General features: G+C 39.2%; 2 protein-coding genes across 2 annotated transcripts; both read right to left on the bottom strand.

The window, feature by feature from the left end:
- Positions 1-2,040: 2,040 nt before the first annotated feature.
- fbxw5 (F-box and WD repeat domain containing 5) lies at positions 2,041-9,640 on the bottom strand. Its single transcript, XM_054613129.1, has 10 exons — positions 9,504-9,640; positions 7,660-7,855; positions 7,402-7,559; positions 6,673-6,856; positions 6,377-6,525; positions 5,922-6,242; positions 5,641-5,824; positions 5,385-5,532; positions 4,802-5,014; positions 2,041-4,082 (listed from the first exon to the last, which is right to left on the bottom strand). Exons 2-10 carry the CDS (start codon positions 7,844-7,846, stop codon positions 3,797-3,799), a joined length of 1,830 nt encoding a protein of 609 aa, XP_054469104.1. The 5' UTR covers positions 7,847-7,855; positions 9,504-9,640; the 3' UTR covers positions 2,041-3,796.
- Positions 9,641-12,687: 3,047 nt separating this feature from the next.
- Positions 12,688-16,861, bottom strand: LOC129102674 (PR domain zinc finger protein 12-like). The gene is given in 6 exon segments (XM_054612919.1): positions 12,688-13,759; positions 13,762-13,839; positions 14,343-14,457; positions 14,733-14,888; positions 15,012-15,202; positions 16,610-16,861. Coding segments are annotated over 6 exon segments (1,212 nt in total). The 5' UTR covers positions 16,827-16,861; the 3' UTR covers positions 12,688-13,304.
- Positions 16,862-20,827: the final 3,966 nt, after the last annotated feature.

Here is a 20,827-nt window from a genome sequence, read left to right as displayed (position 1 = left end):
TGAATGCTTTTTTCTGGTAAAATCTTTAAAAGTGTATAATGAAGAATCAAAAAAAGTAATGCTAAAGTATTTAGAAAGAAAGTCGTAGTATAGTTTGTTGAAAAAAGTCATAAATAAGTCAAAGTAAAGTATGTCCAAAAAGTCAAAGTGTAGTATGTAAAAAAAGTGATAACGTCAAAGTATAATATGTTGAAAAAAGTCATATGGTTTGTTAAAAAAAATCCTTGTACAGTATGTCAAAAAAAGTCATAGTACAGTATGTTGAAAAAAGTAATAAAAAAGTCAGTGTAGTATCTCGAAAAAAGTCAGTATAGTATGAAAAAAGTAATAAAAAAAGTCACAACATAACATGCTGAAAGAAGTCATAAAAGTCTTAATATAGTATGCCATAAAAAGTCATAGTATTGCATGTCGGAAAAAGTAATTCTATAGTATGTTGAAAAAAGTCATAAAAAAATCATATATTATGTAAAAGAAATAAATGTATGGTACATTGGTAAAAAGTCATAAAAAGGTTGTAGTATAGTATGTCGAAAAAAGTATCTCAAAAGTCAAAGTATATTGTGTTGAAAAAACTATTAAGAATAGTTTGTCAAAAAGGCATAATATAATATGTTGAAAAAAGTCATAGTACAGTATGTTGGGAAAAAACATCGTAAAAGGTCATATTATAGTAAATTATGCTTTTTTTATAAGAAAATTATTTAAAAAAAGTCAAGCATAGTATGTCGGAAAAAAGTCATAACGTCATTGTACAGTATGTCGAAAAAAGTCATAGCATAGCATATTGAAAAGAGTCATATATATATAGTTATAGTATAGTACAATGCCTATAAAAAGTATTCAACCCCCTTGGATGTTTTCCCCTTTTGTTGCTTTTCTTCTTCTTTCATGTCAAAGTGAAAACAGATTTTTACAAACTGTCAATTAATTAAAAATAAATAGTGTAAAATAAGTGTTTGCATAAATATTCACCCCCTTTAAAGTGACTGACCTAATTCAACAGAGGTCCAGCTAGTTGATGCCAGCAGTGTCACAATTAGTGAAATGGAGATCACCTGAGTGCAGTTGATGTGTGTCAAGTGATTGTAGTCCAAAAACACCTGTGTCTGGGAGGTCCAGTCTCTGGTTCATCAGTATTCCTGCTACAATTGCAACATGAAGACGAAAGAACACTCCAAGCAACTCAGAGAAAAGATCATTGAAAAGTATAAGTCAGGAAATGGCTACAAAAAGATTTCCAACTCACTGGACATCCCACAGAGTTCAGTTAAAGAGAACTGGGGCGGCTGTGGCGTAGTGGAGAGCAAGGTAGTTCTCCAATCAGAGGATCGGTGGTTCGATACCTGGCTTCGGCAGTCGATGTGTCCTTGGGCAAGACACTTAACCCCAAGTTGCTCCTGAAGGCTTGCCATCGGTGTGGACTGGATGTTGCATGAATGTTAGTTAGAGTCTGATGGTGGCACCTTGCATGGTAGCCTGTCATCAGTGTGTGAATGGGTGAATGATATGTAATATACTACTGATTGTAAGTCGCTTTGGATAAAAGCGTCTGCTAAATGACTGTAATGTAACTACGACTTGGGAGAAGATTTATTTTCAAGCAAGACAGCATAAAGCAATGAAAAAAAAGTAATAGTGTATGTTGAAAAAAAGTATTTCAAAAGTCATTGTGGTGTAGGTTGAAAAAAGTCACAAAAATGTCATAGTATAGTACTTTTTTTAAAGTCACAAAAAGTAATATAATAGTATGTAGAAAAAAAGTCATACAAATTCATATGTCGTATAAAGTCATAGTATGCCAAAAAAATACATAATGTGGTATTTTGAAAAAAGGCATAGTATGTAGATGAAAGGCAAAGTATAGTTCGTCCTAAAAAGTCCTTAAGTCAAATAGTTACAAGAACGTTATAGTATAGTATGTCAAAAAAATAGAGAAAATAATCTGCAGATTAATTGATTCAGTTTTTGCAAGTGTCCAAAACTTCTATTAAAAAAACAAAACACCTTTTTTTTAGAAGAATAACATGAATCTGACACTTTTGCAGACGTCTAGCCTTTCATGGCATGCTTTTTATTTCAGGGGATTTTTGAAAATGACTTCAGACGACAGGAAACACAATTAACAAGATGGAGCTACAGTTGTCAAAAGGGACCAAGTATAAAGTTCATGACTTATTACACACATTTCAAACTTGGAAAACATTGTTCAATCGTTGGTAAGAATCAGCTGATGAAATGTCAGTCACAACTTCCTTCAGCATGGAATCTCCAAATGTCTACTTAAGTACCTAAACCTTCTGCTAGTTAAACAAGTGTCTTGGTTCATTTCTTATGCATGATTTTTATGTTTTGCTTTTGTTTGATAGCATTCCTTCAGCGATAGAAGAGGACAAAGGTATGATGGGAAGTGAAGTGGTAACCCGTATGTACACACAAACATTTAAAGATTGTTAAAGCCCAAAACAAAAAACATGTTTTGATCAGGGTTTGAATAGGCAGGAGGTTTGCTCTTATTTTTCTATTCATCTCAATCTCCCTCATGTCCTCCTCGGTGATATTGATCCGTAGGAGCATTTTAAATATTTGTGCATCATTGGTTGTCCTTTTAAATTAATCTAATAATCAGCAAATATATCCTGTGTTGCTTTTATGGTGTACTACACACATTTATCATGACTTAATGAGGTGATGATTCTGTAACTTGAAATGTCTATTAAATTGATGTTTTTCTTTATTGTAAATTATACGTATGCAGGGTCTGTTTATCCAGGTACCCCACACTGTTGAGACTTATGTAATGATGAGGACAGAAAAAACATTTTTTTTTTTATAAAAAACATCCGGGACACATCAATTTCTGAGATTCATCTGTCTCCTCAGAGAGTCTTTTGACAAAATGAAAGGGTGAATTTTTGTGCTACAAATGAATAAAGGTGTATAAATACATTTCTACATAATATAGGCCCAAATAACAATAAGCTACACAAACAAAACAAAACAAAACAAAAAATTCACGCTCAACTGTTCCTTAAGTTACTCAATAATCTACTTTGAATCGGGTGATTGATCATTAAAGGGACACAAACAATGGGATGGGGTAAAATTAAAAAGCAAGGCTGACTGCAGTAAAAGCAGCTGAATGTTGTCTTCCCTTTTGGGTTTTAAATAGATTTATAATTATCTGAAACATTAGTTTTAGGGTGTTTATACTCAAGACATCAATTGGACATATCCATTAATAAGAAAAGACATTTCTGAAGTCATTCTCAGTGACAGCTCTTTTCCTCGGATGAACAGCACATGACAATAAAGTTTTGTCTCTGCAGGACTTTACAAACATTTACACCTCAAGTGCAGGAGTCCTGACTTGTTCATACGCAATGGTTACAGATAAAAAAAAACAGACAAACACCATCTCTTGGGTCACACGTTTGGACGTCTGTCTTGTGTATTTAGGTGTCAGCTCTACACTATCTCTACCTGTGAGAACATTTCATATCACTCCTGTCAACAGCACAACAGAGCCTGTGGGGATTTCTCTCCTTTGCTGGTGCAACAGCTCTCTCCTGTGTCTAACCCTGAGTCACACCCCTGTCTCCTGTTAGCTTAAGACACTGAGCACTGCTGTGTGTCACGACACTGTGAGCTCAAGCAAAAACCACTGACTTTAATCACACTGTACATATACATGGAGTGTATATATATGTAAATATATATATTCACACCACAGAGGAAACATATCAAAATTCCTCCCCCCTGCTCCGTCCCACTGCAAGTGTTTTTCCAACCTGACTCATGGTTTTCCGTTCACACTGCTGGCGGACGTTGAGTTCTTGTTGCGGCTCAGCCAGGACGGCAGAAGGCTGCGGGGCCTCAGCGGCCGGGTGGGGGCCTGAGCCAGGCGCACCATGCGCGGTGAACGCCACACCTTAATGGTTGAGTCATCGCTGGCTGACAGCAGAAGCTCCTGGTCGGCAGGGCTGAACGCTACTGAGTTCACCACGTCGTCGTGTGCCAGACGTGCCAGACAGATGTTGTAATGACGGTCCCAGATGTAGCCATGCTTGTCCTCCGCTCCACTACAGGAAGGAGATTAGAGACGCAAGTCAGCAAAGCCTTCATGATGGAACTATTTAAACATTATTGGCAAAGCATTCGCTTCAGTCTGTTAGTAGTAGGGCTGGAACAAATCATGTTTACCGATTTTTTTTTAATTGCAGATTTTTTTATCACTTAATGATAATGAATTAGTAATATTCTAATAATTAAAAAAAGTTAAAAAAATGCCCATCACAAGTTCCCAGAAACCCAAGTTAACATCTTAAAATGGCTCTTTATGTCTGACTAAAAGTCCAAACCCAAATATATTCCCTTTTCTATCAAATAAGCAATGTTTGCATTAATAATAGTCTATGAAAGGCAGAGAAGATTAATTGACTCTTTGCTTCAGCATTAAACATTACCTGCTTAAAAATCACTAAAGAGAACTATCTGGTTTAATAATACGCGGCTAAAAGACAACATCAATGTGCATTGAATACATTTTTAACAGTGGTATTTAAAAATGTAGGGATGGGTTCACATTTGTGCATATCCATCTTAAAACAATCTCAAAACTGCCAGATTGGAAACACCAATGTTACTACGACCTGAGCGGTCAGATTGTGTTGACATCAGTTTCACTTCCCTTATCATAACATGACATCTTGATGGCAAAACAGAGGCAATTTAATGGTGAGGGCTGCATATGTGAAAGCTGCATCTATTTCAAAAAACAAGCCGGTCTTCGGTCACCCACCTGGCAACAAAGTCTCTGCTGACGTCGAGGAAGATGAAGAAGCACTCATCGTTAGGCGTGAAGGCTCGGTGAGCGCGAAGGCTCCTTCTCTCCTCCCTCAAGCTCTTCAGATCGATGACATGCAGGTCGATCTCCTCGGCAATGGGAGGAGGAGACATGGGGTCAGAGATCACACACCCGGCTGGCCAAGCCCGGCTATTCACATAGAGGTACCTTAGGAATGAAAGGAGTCCGTTTATGAGTCAATGGCATGCATTATCTGAATAGTTGATTCTATGCTGTTTTAAAGTCTTTTAAAGGTTCGAAAAAAAAACGATGAAAACATATACTTCATATATACTTATACTTCATGGCCAAAAGTATATGGACACACAAATATTAGATCAATATGTTATAACTGAACATTTCCTAGAAAACCATGGGCATAAATAAAACTCTTCTGGGTAGACATTACATGAGATTTTGGCATATTTGCTCCAAATCTGCAAAAACAGCATTCGGCCACTGATGTCACTGTCGCTATTCCAGTTCATTAATATGAACCCACATTAAAGCATACTGAATCTATACATGTTTTAATTACCTGTGGTCTGGAGAAAGGCCCATCCCAATGATGTGTCCATGGATATCAATAACATGGTCTAGGGAATCAAAAAACTCATCTGAACTCCGCTCTTCCCCGAGTACAGGACCACAAGTGGTCATCTGGTCAGGCTTGATCCGCTTAATACCTAGAAAGGGACAAAGACGACCACATTTTTCGTATACAAAGTTTCATAAATTCTTACATTATATCTGCATTATTTATCTTTGATGCCGCAGCTTGGAAGCGATCCTACCTATCTGGTGAGGGGAGTATGTAAGGCTGCCGGTGGTGAAGAGTAAGTAAGTTTTGTCCTCTCCGTCTCCAGGATCAGAGGGCTCCATCATGCTGCAGTCCGGGGCCTTCGTGTGAGCTCTGCCCATTATCTTAGCCACATGGTTCTCAATCGCCAACTCTGTGTGCCCTACATTTTTACGACTCTAACAGGAAGGAAGAGAAGCACAAAAAAAATGTAGAATGAAGAACAGTATTAGGTGAAAAAAGCATCAAAAGGTCTTTGTTTTACATCCAACTCACCTGTATAACGTGCTCCAGGCCGGAGATGGAGGGCTGAGAAAAGCGAGCGGTGGGAAGCCGTGCTTCCTCGCCCCCCACTGCCTCCTCATCTTCCTCCTCACTGCCGGACGTTCCCAGATCAAAGAGGAGTGGCTGGTGTTGCTGCTGCTGCTGCTGCCCTTTCTGCCTTCGAGCCTGGGACTGAGCCTCGTAATCCAGCAGCAGGTCCGGGTTGTCGTGACGACGGCAGTGGGCCACCATCACCGTGCGGATGGTGCTGGCGTTGACGTTCTGGATCTTGAAAAGGCGCTTGACCACGTTGACGTTCTCTGATTCAACATCCTGTTCGGAGATAAGAAAAGTGGGAAGAGGAGAGACATTGAGTGTTTCTTTTTTTTTTTTTTTTTTTCAATCAATAAGAGTTTACAATTAACTGACATGACCAAAGAGGCTTTAGCTGCTGCGCTGGGTCTCACCTGGAAGGCTTTGTTGAGCCAGAGCACGGAGCAGGACGTCATGTTGCCTATCCAATGCAGGTTCCCAGAAATCAGGTGGGTCTCATTCAGCCAGCAGCCAAACACATCGTACGGCTTGTTCCTCACACGGGACAACAGTGTGTAATTATCTGCAGTGTTTTAAGACAAAGGTGGAGAACGGGAGAGTTTGATACACACACTAACTCTTAGTTAAGGAAATGATTGTGAATACTTCAAAAAACTTCAGAAACTTGAACAGGTGATGTTTTGACCGTGGGATCTTTCTTGGTTCCTACCCAGACTGATGACAGCGATTTCCCCAGACGAGGAGTGGTGTGGGCCAAGGTAGACACCAGACACCAGCAGCAGGGTGTCGTCAGCGTTGAACTGGGAGAACTGGGTGTAGCCCCAGTTAAACTGCCGCATACTGGAGCTATGCACCATCGAGATATTACCGTCATGCCGCTCAGTGTCCCATAGCTGCACACAAGAAGTGTTATCAGTTATCTATGTACGAAGAACGGACACCCAGGAAGTTACTGGCCAAAAAATAGAGTTATGGTTCATTTCAGTCTGACCCTATTTATGCCAAACTATTAATTGGGTTTAGAAAGTTATCAACTCTTTAGCGAGTCTCTAATTCACCAGCCGAGCTGCTTCCCAGCAGACAACCTCCAACATTTAAAAAATACGATTGAATAAAGATTAAAGATTATAATGAAACTCATAAAAAGTACTTAAAACCTAGAGGAAAAAACGGGGCAATAAATAAGAACACAAAGAGAATATTATGACTTTTGTAAAACACACACTGCAATCTGAGTGCCACCGTGTTTAAAGGACATTTTTTAGGTTCACCTGTTGGAGCTCACTTTGGCCCTGAAGTATGTGGTCCTACTTTAAAGTCTTGCTACTAAAGTTAAGTACGTAACCAAATGCTAAACACAATCACTTTTCACGCTGGCAGAAAGTAATACAAAAAAGATCCGAGATGAAAGTAACCTAAATAATCTTTTAATCCCTACTTTAACGGTGCAGTCTTTGGAGCAGGAGGAGAAGCGGTGACCCCTGTGAGAAAAAGCCAGGTGGAGGACTTGATCAGTGTGCTCTCTTAGCGTCTGAACCTCCACACAGGGGATACAGTCAAACAGGCGCCTGAACTCCCTGTACCATGACACCGCCGCTGCACAAAGGAAGATCAGGTTATTTAAACATGCAACTGGCCTCTCAATATCTATACTCAAAGCTCAAAGATTTTTTTCTGTTAAACAAAGATTATTTACCAGGGTGTCGGGGTACAGAACGGGGGATGCGGTAGTAGCTGTAGAACAGCTCCCTCCAAAGGAACTCATCTCTGGAAACAGCCAGCCACTGTCTGCAGGTCAGACCAGCTGTAAGCACGGCATCATGGGGTAGTTGCAGGAAGATCTCCAACACCAGGCTGTCCGGCAGGACTGGGCCACACTCCATCCTAACATCCTGTGTACGAATACACACATCATAAGTACACAGAGGTGACATAATGTGAAAGCAACTTCAAACTCTAACCCTCTTCTTCTATCTTGTTATGTATCGCCTTGTGACATTAACGCAATGTGGTGTAAAAAGTCAAACCACGTTTTTAAAGGCTGAAAAATTTACACAAAGGGGACATTTTCAAGATTTCTGTGCATCAATTTTTACACATCTCCCAACATATGACAGATTTGATATTTAAAAAATAAATAAAATGAGGGTTTTGTTGTAACCGTTTAAACTGACATGCCACCATTTAAGAAGGCATAAAGACATTTTCACCAATGTATGAAAGACATTATGTATGACTATTTTATCATCACGTTATCAACTTTTGTTTTAACTGTAGCCAAGACCTGAACTCAAATCTGATTAGAAGCAATACATACTTGACTCTGATTATTTATTTTGCAAAACGTAGCTTGATATAATTAATCAAAGCTGAAATTGATGATCCTTTTTCATTCTTATCAATAATATTTCACAGATAAGTTTGAAAAGTGTTATTTTAATCCAAATGTTAAATTGATAATGGGCTCTCTACTTAAATTCTCTTGAAAAAAACCCCACTCATTCATTGTGTATACCACAGAGAAACACCGGGCTCAACCTAAGAATTATGAATGAACTCTCAGAGTAAAAATATATGTTGCAAACCCTCGAGGCTTAAATCCAAGCAGCAGAGGATGATCACTACCAGCCAAACTCAAAATGCTACGGCACATACTAGGGTTGCATTTGTCCTAATTAATCAGTAAGTTGTTTTCTATAAACTATGAAAAAATATTTAGAAAATGCTTTTGACTGGTACTGTATATATTATCACTTAGAAGAAAAAACCCTGCAATCATTCACATTATTTTGGCCTCAGCACCCATAAATAACTTGAGGTCCCACCTTTTAAGGAAAGTTGAGCCTGACAGCTGAGAGCTGTAACACTGATGTGTGTGTCAGCTCAGCTCATTAAAGAAATCATATTTATGTTATATAAATGCATCCACAAGCTCTCCATAATGGCTGAGTAAGAAATGGAAAATTTAAAGTAGTGTTTAGTGGTAAAATGTAGTAAATCAGAGTTGCTACTGGATCAGAGCCATGTTAACGTGGCATATCCTCAAGTATAACACTAACTAGTGAAATGCATGCAAACTAAACTGTATTTTTGAACTCATTTAGCTAATGCAGCTCTTCTTTCAAGAACCAACCCGTCGGGGGAAGATGACCTAACATGGACATTTCTTTGTCGCTGTGCACAGCAGTGAAAACTCATAACAAGCTCCTGTGTGTGTTCACACTGAAAGCAGACTGTCTGGCCTTCCTGATTACATACGACACAATACACAGCTAATTATCTGATGACTAAGGCAGGTTTGTTTGTGTTTGTTACGCAAATCAGTTAAGACATGTCTATCAGGCTATGCTAGCAGACATGTCTATCAGGCTAACGCTAAGCTAGCTAGCTGTTAGCTGACGTTTGCGTCAACTTTTTTAGCTACGACATTTATTGTCTGACAAACAAGTGGTTGCTTTTATAATCTAATGCTTTCGTTGTAGGAGTCGAGTGTGGACAGCTTGGGTCAGTTAACACGTGTTGACATCGACTGTGACCCACCTGCTGGATGAAAGTATGTTGGGGAGAAAAATCAAGCGGCTAGCTAGCGCTGGAGGCTAGCAGCAGAAAAACATGACAACAACGCTGCAGCGGCGGTGAATGGAGCAGACCCGACCAACAGAGCACAGCGTCATCGATCGAGCCAGACCAACTCAATCTATTCCGTTTAGGATTACTTTTTTCCTATTGATTAGGATGAAACCATCTCTTGGTGGCATAATAGCCACAAGAAATGCATATTTTCTAATTTATAGAAATTGTCATGATTTTTCATACATATTTTTACTAAATACACAGTACCAGTCAAAAGTTTGGACACACCTTCTCATTCAACTACTTTGAAGAATCTAAAATATAAAACATATTCTGGTTTGTTGAGCATTTGTTTGTTTACCACATAATTCCATATGTGTTCCTTCATAGTTTGGATGTCTTCAATATTAATCTACAATGTAGAAAAAAATAAAATTAAAAAAAATAAAGAAAAAACATTGAATGAGAAGGTGTGTCCAAACTTTTGACTGGTACTGTAGATTTTAAAAAATATATATACAGACTAAATACAAACATCTTTATTTATAAATAATAAGCACTGCAACTCATTTCTTTCATAATTAATCTGCCAATACTTGTTTAAATGTATTGGTTAGTATACAGTACCAGTCAAAAGTTTGGACACACCTTTTCATTCAACTACTTTGAAGAATCTAAAATATAAAACATATTCTGGTTTGTTGAGCATTTGTTTGTTTACCACATAATTCCGTATGTGTTCCTTCATAGTTTGGATGTCTTCAATATTAATCTACAATGTAGAAACAAATAAAAATAAAAATAAAAATAAAGAAAAAACATTGAATGAGAAGGTGTGTCCAAACTTTTGACTGGTACTGTATATGTCCGATCCATTATTATTTATGATTATTTTTAATGTGTTATTATATTTCTCTAATGCAATATACTTTGCACCTCGATTGCAGTTGTTATGTCAACTAACTGCTCATGTTGGACCTATCATTATTTTTATTTATGTATATACATTGTATGAAAAGATGACTTATCATAAATGTGTAAACAGTTATTATCTTAATTACTGTCAGTGGCAACATGTCTTTGCTCGCCATTTGTATGTCTTTTAAGAAAACATGCAAAGGAAGACTGAAGGAAAACACATAACAGTAATACTATACTTCCTGTATCTGTGTGGTGGCCCTCAGTTCGCTGTCATCAGTCAGTGAGTCTGTGCAACAGAAGAACCGCTCATTGGATCACAAGGGAACAGATTGCTTCAAGACTGAACTCGTTAAGAAGACATTAAATTGGATCTATGCTGTGACGACTATTCTCTGGTGAGTATTCAAACTTTCTCATACAATCTTATATCAAGTTTCTTAAACAGGCAATTTTGGTAGCAAAAAGGTTTTATTAACTAGATTTTTTTGTTATGAATGACATCTTTACCCCTTAAACAGCCTTATTGTTTTCACTGTGGTATGAAATATTTATACAAAATGTATAACATGAAAATGCAGACTAGGATTGTGTGCAAAAATGGAGCATGTTAAACCTGATAGGGGTTGGATCAGGTTACCTGCCACAACAGCATCTCAGCAGCGGTGTTGCTGATACTACAAACAGATGATAGAAATATTCCTGTCTGTTTCTTACTTCCTTCAGCTCTGAGCAATGCCGCTGTGTGGATAGCTTCCTGCTGTTGCTCCTCAAAGGACAGGACAGCTGGAGGATGACGATACCAGCCTAAAGGTGCTCCTCGTTTGGGTGAAATAGAACTATTTTGAAATAATGATCTGTGGATCTGATGAACTGAACTGTCTATTTTTCTTCAAGTTGCAGGGCAGAACGTGTGGACAGTCTCTAATGATGAAAAAACATCCAGTCAAAATCCTCCCTAATTCCTCCGGACAGAAGAGATGCCCACATTTTCCGTCCACCTTATTTATTTCTGATATTCAATAACTTGCAGTATGTTGATCTGTGTTGCTCTGTACTTGTTATAATGATGACTTTGTCTGAAAACTCCTTGTTTGGAAGTTGGACAATGTCTGACAGCAGACAAGTGCAGCAGTGGCTCAGAAGTGGCTTACATCTCCTGTGTACCAATCAGTTATACGGTTTAAATGCAATGTGGTCAGCACAGCAAATTAGTGTCCTTTCACTGTTTCTCCAGGAGAGGCCCACCTTTCTCCTATGGGACTCTCTTTAGCTGAGTATCTGGCGCCATTATGTGGAAGAAAAACTAACTGCAGTTATCAAAATACTCAGTTTTGTTATCTATTAACTATTAATTGCTACTTTTATCTGCATTAAAATGTTTTGATGAAGACAACTTTATTGTCCACAAAGGCGGAAAATTGTCTTCGGCCCATCTGGCAATTCATCAAAACATACACCCACACACATCGCTTAACAAGAATACTGAGATTATGAAAACTCAGATTAATAGAACTCACAACATTTCAGAAAAGCAAAACAAAATATTAAAATTGGGTCTCTTAGGAATAAGCAAGCCAATTGCTTGTGGGATAAATCCTTTCTTATAAACAGCGACTGGGTAAACCCTGAACGAGTTGCCAGTATATCACAGGGCTGACACACTTGGTCAAAAAAAACTAAGTCAGTGTTATTTACCTGTCAATTGTTTGACCCCACCACCTGTGCTTTACCCTGCCTGGGGCTGAATTTATGAGTAGCCTACTGGGAAAGTCAAAATCCCCCATGATACAGAACAGGACAGTCAGTTTAGAAAATGGATGGAAGGTGTATTTATAGAGCAAAATAAATAATGTAACTTTCCGTCTGTATTTCACTTCTTAAAACTGACACTTTCCTGGTATGATCAACAACAACAACAAAAAAATTGTTGGATTATTTAAAGAATCTTCGGCAAAGTGTCTGTTTCTTAGCATTGATTATTTCTTAATAAAATAAGTGTTTAAGTGATGGACTCATTACGATTTTTATTTCAAACTAGGCAAAAAAATCTGCAATGTATTTTTTGGATTAAGAGTGCAGTTAAGTAATCTAGACTTTATATGATCTGATATGATATGATATATACATGACAGAACAGGAAGAGATAATTATGCTCGTGATTTTTTTAGATGGGTGGCTTCTGAGAATAATTACCACCATATGTTATATCTTATCATATTTATTTAGAATAGAAGAAAGCACAAATGTATTTACATTCACATGTACAGTATAGCATACAATACATTTTTTTTTACAATTACACAACAGCATAGTATACAGTCTGTGCAAGATTAAAGTGACAATTTCAGTTTACAGTGAGGATGCAGCTGAAACAATGTACACTGGTGGCCACGTCCCTTACTCTACATATCTCTGACTGTTTTCACCTGAGCTGGTGAGGATGTGATGCAAAATAGACACAGTTTAAAAATGTAGAAATCTCGTTTTTGTCTCACATTTGTGGTGATATATGACACTTGTTCAGGTTTAAATTTTATACAGAGAATTACAACTTTTTTGTAAAATCTTCAGAGTTGTTTTTTTGAGCATATATTTCAGCTTTCCAAAAATACAGACAAACATTAAAACATCTTTCTGCTGGAATTCTGATCACATGATAGCCAAAGAAACAAGACAATACATATAAGGCAACCTATTAAAAGTCTGTGGGATGCTTTGCCATCACATCAACTCCTTTATTTCCTCAGAGAAGGCCTGTCCCAACAGGATCTCCTTTACTGCTCCACTACAGCTATGACCTAAAGTGCAACGTTGCTTCTGCGTGACTGTCCCTCCGCCTGCCTGTCATCATAGCACCATGGTGGGGATGTGGTGCACCATTGGCATGTGGTGCTGGTGGGGCATGGCCGTCATCTGTGGGGGAGGAGGGGACACTTTGGATGACACGTCGGCGGCGTGCGCCACCGGTTTGTGCCGCGCGCTCTTCTGGTGCGCCCTCAGGCCCGCCAGCTGGGAATACGCGCTCTGACAGACGTGACACTTGTAGGGCCGCTCCCCGGTGTGCAGGCGGACGTGGTTCCGGAGCGTGGACGACTGGCTGAAGCGGCGGTTGCAGAAGCGGCAGACGAAGGGCTTGTCCAGAGTGTGGATGCGCATGTGGGAGCGCAGGTTGCTGCGGGAGTTGAAGCCGCGGTGGCAGATGACGCAGCGCATCCGACCGGCCGTGGTGGTGGAGGAGGCGGGTGGGGAGCAAGAGGAGGGGCCCTCACAGGAGTGGGACTCTTCTAGGAGAGGGGACAAAAGGAGGGAGAAGAGATTAAAGCTAGGGTGGGCGATTTTGGAGAAAACAGCCGTTGAGATTCCGTCGCGTGCTCTCTGGCCTCTCCCTGCCACGCTACCTGCTGTAGCTCCTCCCACCGAACGTCAGTTATGCGCGTTCATGTGAATTCAGTTACATTGATAGGAAGACGAAACACGCAGGGACGCACCAACGTCGTTGCCAAGGTGACCGGACAGTCCCACAGCCAATAAGAACGGAGAATCGGAGCCTCGCTCTGATTGGTCAAAGTGTACATGAGCGGTGGCAATTTTTGGGTGCGGCCCACAGAGGCAGGGGAGAGCAAAGTTATGAGCAGATATTCTCAGAGCACTTCACCTACATATAGCTGACAGTGGCTATTAGAGACAGCTTTATTTAAAATATCAACAGTAAATGCATTTGTTTTATTTAATTACCCACCCTAGCTTTAAGTAACATGTTTATCTAAAAAAATAAAACATACCACAGGAAAAATAAACTGGATAACTCACTAAAGTCATGACACCCAATGCTGATAAAACAGGCTGTAGCCGTGATACTGATCTGTTAAATGATAGGCCACTCACCATTCCTGCTTTTCTTCAGCTGTTCTTCGTCTATTCCCGGAACTCCAGGGATTCCCAGGAACGTGTTGTGGGTGTTTCCATACCAGACAAGAAGCTCCTGGTCCGGCGGGATAGTCTGAGGAAAGAGGGCACAAGTCAGATCATCAGTATGTGTCTTTGCTTTGCTGCGTTTGTGGCTGTTGCAACATGAACATAAACTGAATTACATAAAATCACATAGTCAATTATCCCTTTGGCCAGCAGGTGGCGCTGTTCTAAAGGGCATTTACATTGTTGATGGTCGTCAATAAAAAGTCCCATAAAGCCCCTGACGGCCCAGGCGATGTTCACAGAGCTACCATGTTATTCTCACATAATACTGCAGAGAAACAAACTAAAGTGGATTCTCACCTCCACCGCCTTGTAGAAGATGCTGCTGCCGATCTGCACCACCTCCAGGTTTTGCTCTTGTTCATTCCGGGCGCACTTTATGTAAGTCATCCAGCTGCGTTGGTCCTCCTGGCTGGCATCGATGAAGTAGCGCACCGTGCCGTCTTCATTGAACACCTGAGCGCAAACATATTGAATTTAATATTTTAATGGAGTTATAAAACAAACAAAACAAAAAAAAGTTTGTCCTGCAAGCTGAATTCATGAAGACTTTTATCAGAAACTTAATTCTCAGCTCACCTCCCACATGAGGTTGTTGTTCTTGAGCAGGTCCACGTGTTCAGGGGACAGGACTCTCCCTGTGAACGGGCCCATCTCCGTTCCTGCTTTGATCCAGGTCTTTGAGAAGATGCCCAGACCTTCTCCGGGGATGGAGCTCTGAGCGATGATCACCTCGCTGGGCAGCACCAGACTGGACAGCTTCTGCACCTCTGCAAATAAGAAGAATAAGAAACGTGAGCATGTTGAATGGAAAGATAAAGATGGAGACTGTGCATGAGCAAATGTGCACCAGTAAAAACTGTACAGAAATGTAATTCCAATAAAGCACACCGACTGTAAATTGTGAGGAGATGCCAAAGCGTCTCATGAAACAGCAGTGCTGGAAAAGTCCTGAAAGCAGCTAATGGACTGGATCTTATTTTAGTCACGAAATATTAAGCTACACATTATCCTCCGTTAAATTCGATTATCTGGTTGAATTGAAAGTTTTTGTTGGTCAGAAAAAAACCCTTAGAAAGCATTTTTATCCGCATCAGAAAGGGGAAAAAAAAAAAAAAAAAAAACGTGCGCTTCTTTAATGTCAAAATCAAAGATTTTTTTTTTTTAAGGCTTCGTAAAAAAGCCGGGCCGAATAGGGGTTAAATGGTCCTCTATTGCCCGGGCTCCAGCGATTTGTCATGCTTCAGATGTGATATTCATTAAAGTTTACTGGAAAAGAAACGGCTAATTCCAAATTCATTATCCTTTTAAGAACTTTGTAGCAATAAATTTGCACTGAATGAAACGAGGACTTGTTTAAAGGACTCAGGAATTTCTGCAACAAAAAAATGGAAAGGCGATTAGATGGTTGACATGCAATGAATAGCATTAAATTTACCCTTCACGGTGCATTATGCGAGGAACAGCAAATCTTTTAAGGGGAGAGAAAGAGAAAAGCTCCGGAGCCCCATAGCTGCCAAGAGAGGAAAAGAGACTGTCCGGAGATTGATGAATGCGGGATAAAAACCCGGGACACCTCAAAGAAAGGGAACCTTTCTCTCCTCGAGGTTTAAGTGGAAACTTTCCCAGGTCAAGCACAAAGTTAACCAAATGAATTGAATGGCCTGCGTCTTTCAATCAGCGGCGGCTACACGCCGAACAAGCCTCCAAACGCGAGGTCTCAAGGCTCTGGAGGGGTTCACGCGTTAAATGGGTCGAAATAAAAGCAGAATACGAGGGAAAATGTGGAAAAGTGCAACAAGTTAGTGAGAGAAAGTTTGGGAAGTTTTTTCTGGTTTCTTTATTTTTTTTTTAAATAAAGCTATATGTGATGATACTTTTGGGGACAAAATGCCCAAATTTGTATGTCAGTGAAAAAAAAAGAGGTCCTCGTGGATTTCAGTAATCCACATTTGTTGGAAATCGCATACAATCTAAACTAAGCACATTCTTTAGTAAAAAAAAAATAAATAGGCTATATGCTTTTATTTCCAGAAAATACATAATTATAATTATTTTTGCTTAAAATACCATTAACATTAGGCTACGAAACCTGAAATACAAACTTCCAAACATGCACAACAAAATGATAAAACTTAAACAAAATAGTCCCATAATAAACCAGCGTGTCAGCCTACCTCCGACGAACGACTGAGCCAGCACCTCGGCGGTGAACGCCGTCTTGGGGCCGACGCTCTGCCGCTCCTCCGCCAGGTGTTCCCCCAGGACGTTCCTCCACCTGCCGTACAGGAAGCTGTGCAGGATGTCCGAGGTGATCACGTCTGTCAGCGAGCGGCTCGGACACTTAAATCCAGACTTGAGAGCCAAAGCGTCGGCGGGTAGCACGGAGCCCATGTTGCAAATACAAGCAGAAACAGTCTGAAATGACAACAGCGATATATATATATATATATATATATATATATTAAATATATAAAAAAAAATGAAGCAGAGCTGCTCCTCAGTGCGTCCGTCTGCTCCAAACCGTCTGTGCGTAAAGCTGCCCTGTCTGGCTGTGAGGGTCTCTTTATATAAGTGGCTCCCCTGACCCCTGACCCCTGTCTAATCACTTATTAATGACACACCCCTCACCGCCGCACCGCAGCACACCAGCACAGACATTACAAACACACAAAGCACAGAGAACACACAGAACAATTGTGGACAAAAGTTTATTTAAGCAATTATCTGCACTTAAAGCTAAAAAATAAAAATTGAAGCGACTTTTTTTTTTTGTTGCAAAGTTGGAAAAAAATGCATTCTGATTGGCTAAACTGTCGATAAATATATTGTATAGTTACGAAACATATGGTTAAATATTATTAAAGTTTAACATGCTTAAAAAAGTCCAAGAATGTTTGTAAAAAATATATATTATAGTGCAATTCAATAACACGAGGCACGCTGCAGCATACAATGCAACTATTGCACTCTGTTTAAAAAACAAAACATGTATGCTTTATTACTTAAAATAATGCAACCAGGTTTGAGAATGTAGAAAGAGTCAAATAAAGAACATTTTCTCGGACTTTAAGTGATAATGTTTGAAGGTTTAAGTGGGTCATTGAGTCTGGGAGTTGCCCTCCTATTTTTTTCTCATGCATTTGGTATTCATGTGGTGGTAATATTATTTTTTTTGTGAGGAGTTAGCGCGGGAATAACAAGAATGGAAACAAGCTCGACGTGGAGTTTTTTGTTTTTTTTACAGCATTGTTCACATGCAAAAAATGCAAAGCTGCTTTGACGTGGTTCACTTTTTCAAGCCCTTGTTGAGGTATAAGCGGTTTAATATTCATGGATGTTCGGAGCCCCCTCGGTATTGTGACAACGTTTAGATGAGTATATACGGCCCTTTTCTTCTCTATAGTCACAGTCCACTGTGTTTTTTCCTCTCTTGCCTATTTTTCGGGCTTGATGGACTGGGGCTAAATGGGCAGTTTTCCTTCTTTTCCAGCAGAGAGGACATCTTTATTCCATCCCCGGCTCACAGGTTTCCTATTCAGCTCCCCTCCAAGTAATGTCAGGGCCCTGAAAAGTGCTGCAAATCAATCTTTCATGGTGTTTTGAGGGCAATTTGACATCCATGCACTCCTCTTTTCACTCCAACAACTACAAGGGGATTGTCCGAAAAAAAAGGCAAGTTGTGCTCTCTTTTTCTCCCTCTCTCTCTCTCTCTCTCTGGACGAATATGGATTATGGCAATGTAATGGGAAAGAAGATATGGCAACTAAATACAATAGCGGAGTTTTTTTTTGTTTTTTTTTGGAGCTTGAGGAGATAGTGAAAAGGCAAGGTGAGTGACAGGGCACGAAAAAAGATTACTGTGAAACAGCTGCTTTTTATGAGCGGGCCCCTCCTACATTTGTCTGCTTTTCCCAGATGAAATTTCTCTGCTCTTTCAATGGGATTCTTTCTCATCTAGATTGATTTACATTTATAGCATTCATCGCACAAATCCGAGGTAAATGGCGGAGGACAGGGGGCGGGGCCGCTTCTTTATTAAAGAGGAATTAAATGAATTGAATTGGGGTAACGCATGGATTTGATTTGCTTATTTATGCATTAACCTATGGCATTATCTGGAGCTAGTAAAGCCGCGGGCATGTCAGCAATAGCAAATCATCCCGCTTAGCTGTTCCATTGTAAAACAATTTAAGCTTTTATTCTGTCCATTTAAAGCTTATCAATTTAATGTGGATGATTGACAATTATTGCACAAAGAGTGCGGTAATTGTTTTATTTCAAAGGGCTGGTGGGAAACCTATCAAAGAAAAGCGTTTGTTTGTGGATAAATAGCAGAGTTTAACGCCTATCAGGAGAAGTGGGGAGAATAGACTCGGTCATGTCAAAGTAATACATGTGGACGTTTAAACTTTAACGACAAAATAACTTCAAATAAAAGACTCGTTTTTAAATAGAATAAGATTAGATTTAGCTTTTTTTAATACAAAAACGCAATGTTTCATGTATATTTTGCGCCTAAAAAAAAAAAAGAAATGATCCTGATTAAATAATAATCCCCATTAAAACACATGTGGCTAAAAATCCTAGTCATTATGAATCAGTGACTCAGACTCAGAAACCAAAAACACACACACACGCACGCACACACACACACGCACGCACGCACGCACGCACACGCACCTCTGCAAACTGCTGTCATCCAACCAGCTGGGAGGAAAGAGTCTCTACGGATCCTCCGCAGGGTCATTAAAAACAGATTAAGGTAGCTGCCACAGTGCGGAGGAGACCGAGGATCGGCTCATCTGTTGCAAAGGTGAGAGAGGTGGAGGATGGCCCCTCCTCCTCCTCCCCCCTAAAATAGCATTTTTCCTTCCTCTCTCCCTTGGTGGACAGCAGGGGGGGGGGGGGGGGGGGGGGGGTCAGGACACCTGCTTGATGTGGAGGAGCCGTGCACCTTAATTTACACAGCGAGGAAAAGTGGGATTTAAATTGTTTAGCCTAAAATAGTGAATTGAAAAAGTGGATTCATCCTCTCCAATAATTAAAACGTTATCAATGCCAAAACACCAGTGTGGAAAAAAAGTAACTATATACATTAACTCAAGTACAATTTTGTGGTAGTTAATCATTTCTCTGAGTAATTTCATTTTCCACTTTATACTTACACTCTACTTTATCTGACAGCTTTAATTGCCAATTCAAATTATAAATTAATAATTTATGATTTAATGTTATAGATTACAATTAGCTCCACACTTACAACCTGCAACATTGGTGATATTTACACATTAATGCAACAACAATTATAATCCAATAATAGTATATTTCTCTGAAATGGGCTATTTTAAATGACTACTTTTAAATATATTTTGCTGCTAATACTTTTGTACTTTTACTTAAGTAACATTTTGATTGCATGACTTGTAACAAAGTGTTTCTACCCTGTGGTATTGCTACATTTACTAAACGATCTGAATACTTCTTCCACCGCTGTTTAATGTACAGACAATACAAGCAGATCAATACGGCTGTCATAATAAAGTTGAGTTATTTAGGAGTGATGCAGTGTATGGGCCTCATTGGTAATGTAAATGGCAAGTAAAAGTAGAAATACCACAAAGGGATTTTTGTATTGTATATTTTTGTTAGTGAAATTGTATTTATAGTGGCAAAAGTAAAAGTACTCATTGTGTAGAATGGCTCCTTCCATGCAGTTAAAGTATTGTTTTATTATTGCATTATGCATTACAGTTTATAAGCTGATCAAATATTTTTCAAGAAACCATTTAACATAATTTGTTTCTATAGCTGAAAAGGCGTAAAAAATTGCAAATAAGTGTAAATTAACAGAAAAAGCATCTACTAAAGTAAAGAAAGTTAATTACTTGACTAAAACCTATCACTGAACGTAACAGACCTACAGAAACTGCTGTTTATCCAATTTAAAGAATGAGTTAGAATTTGATTTAAAAAAAAATAGAGAGCTGATAAAATGTGGATTATTTCCCTGCAACAACTTTTTTAAAGTACGTTTAGTAATTTTTTTATTATTTAATTGCATTATGTTTTCTATTGTGTAGTCAATAGTCAAGTCGAATTAGAATAAAATCAATCTGCCTCAAAGAGATTTCCACTGTACAATAGCTAAATGATACAAACACTGTACCCTAATCTAAACTCATGTGTATGTGGTGGATGGTTCACGTGCTGCAGCATTAAAAATAACCCCTGAAAGAGAAAAAGGTGAACAACAAAGGGTCTATATGAATAATAATCGTGCCTCTCAACCTCAGTCTGCAAAATGATCCTGGAACAACTAAATCATTAGACGGCCACAATGGACCACCAGGTCAGAAGTGTCCACAGAGACGCCGCCTTAAGAAGAAGGAAGA

Source organism: Anoplopoma fimbria, chromosome 14, assembly GCF_027596085.1.
Source record: "Anoplopoma fimbria isolate UVic2021 breed Golden Eagle Sablefish chromosome 14, Afim_UVic_2022, whole genome shotgun sequence".
NCBI classification, from domain to species: Eukaryota; Metazoa; Chordata; class Actinopteri; order Perciformes; family Anoplopomatidae; genus Anoplopoma; species Anoplopoma fimbria.
Note: the sequence above shows the minus strand (reverse complement) of the source record. Positions and strands in the feature narration are given on the sequence as shown.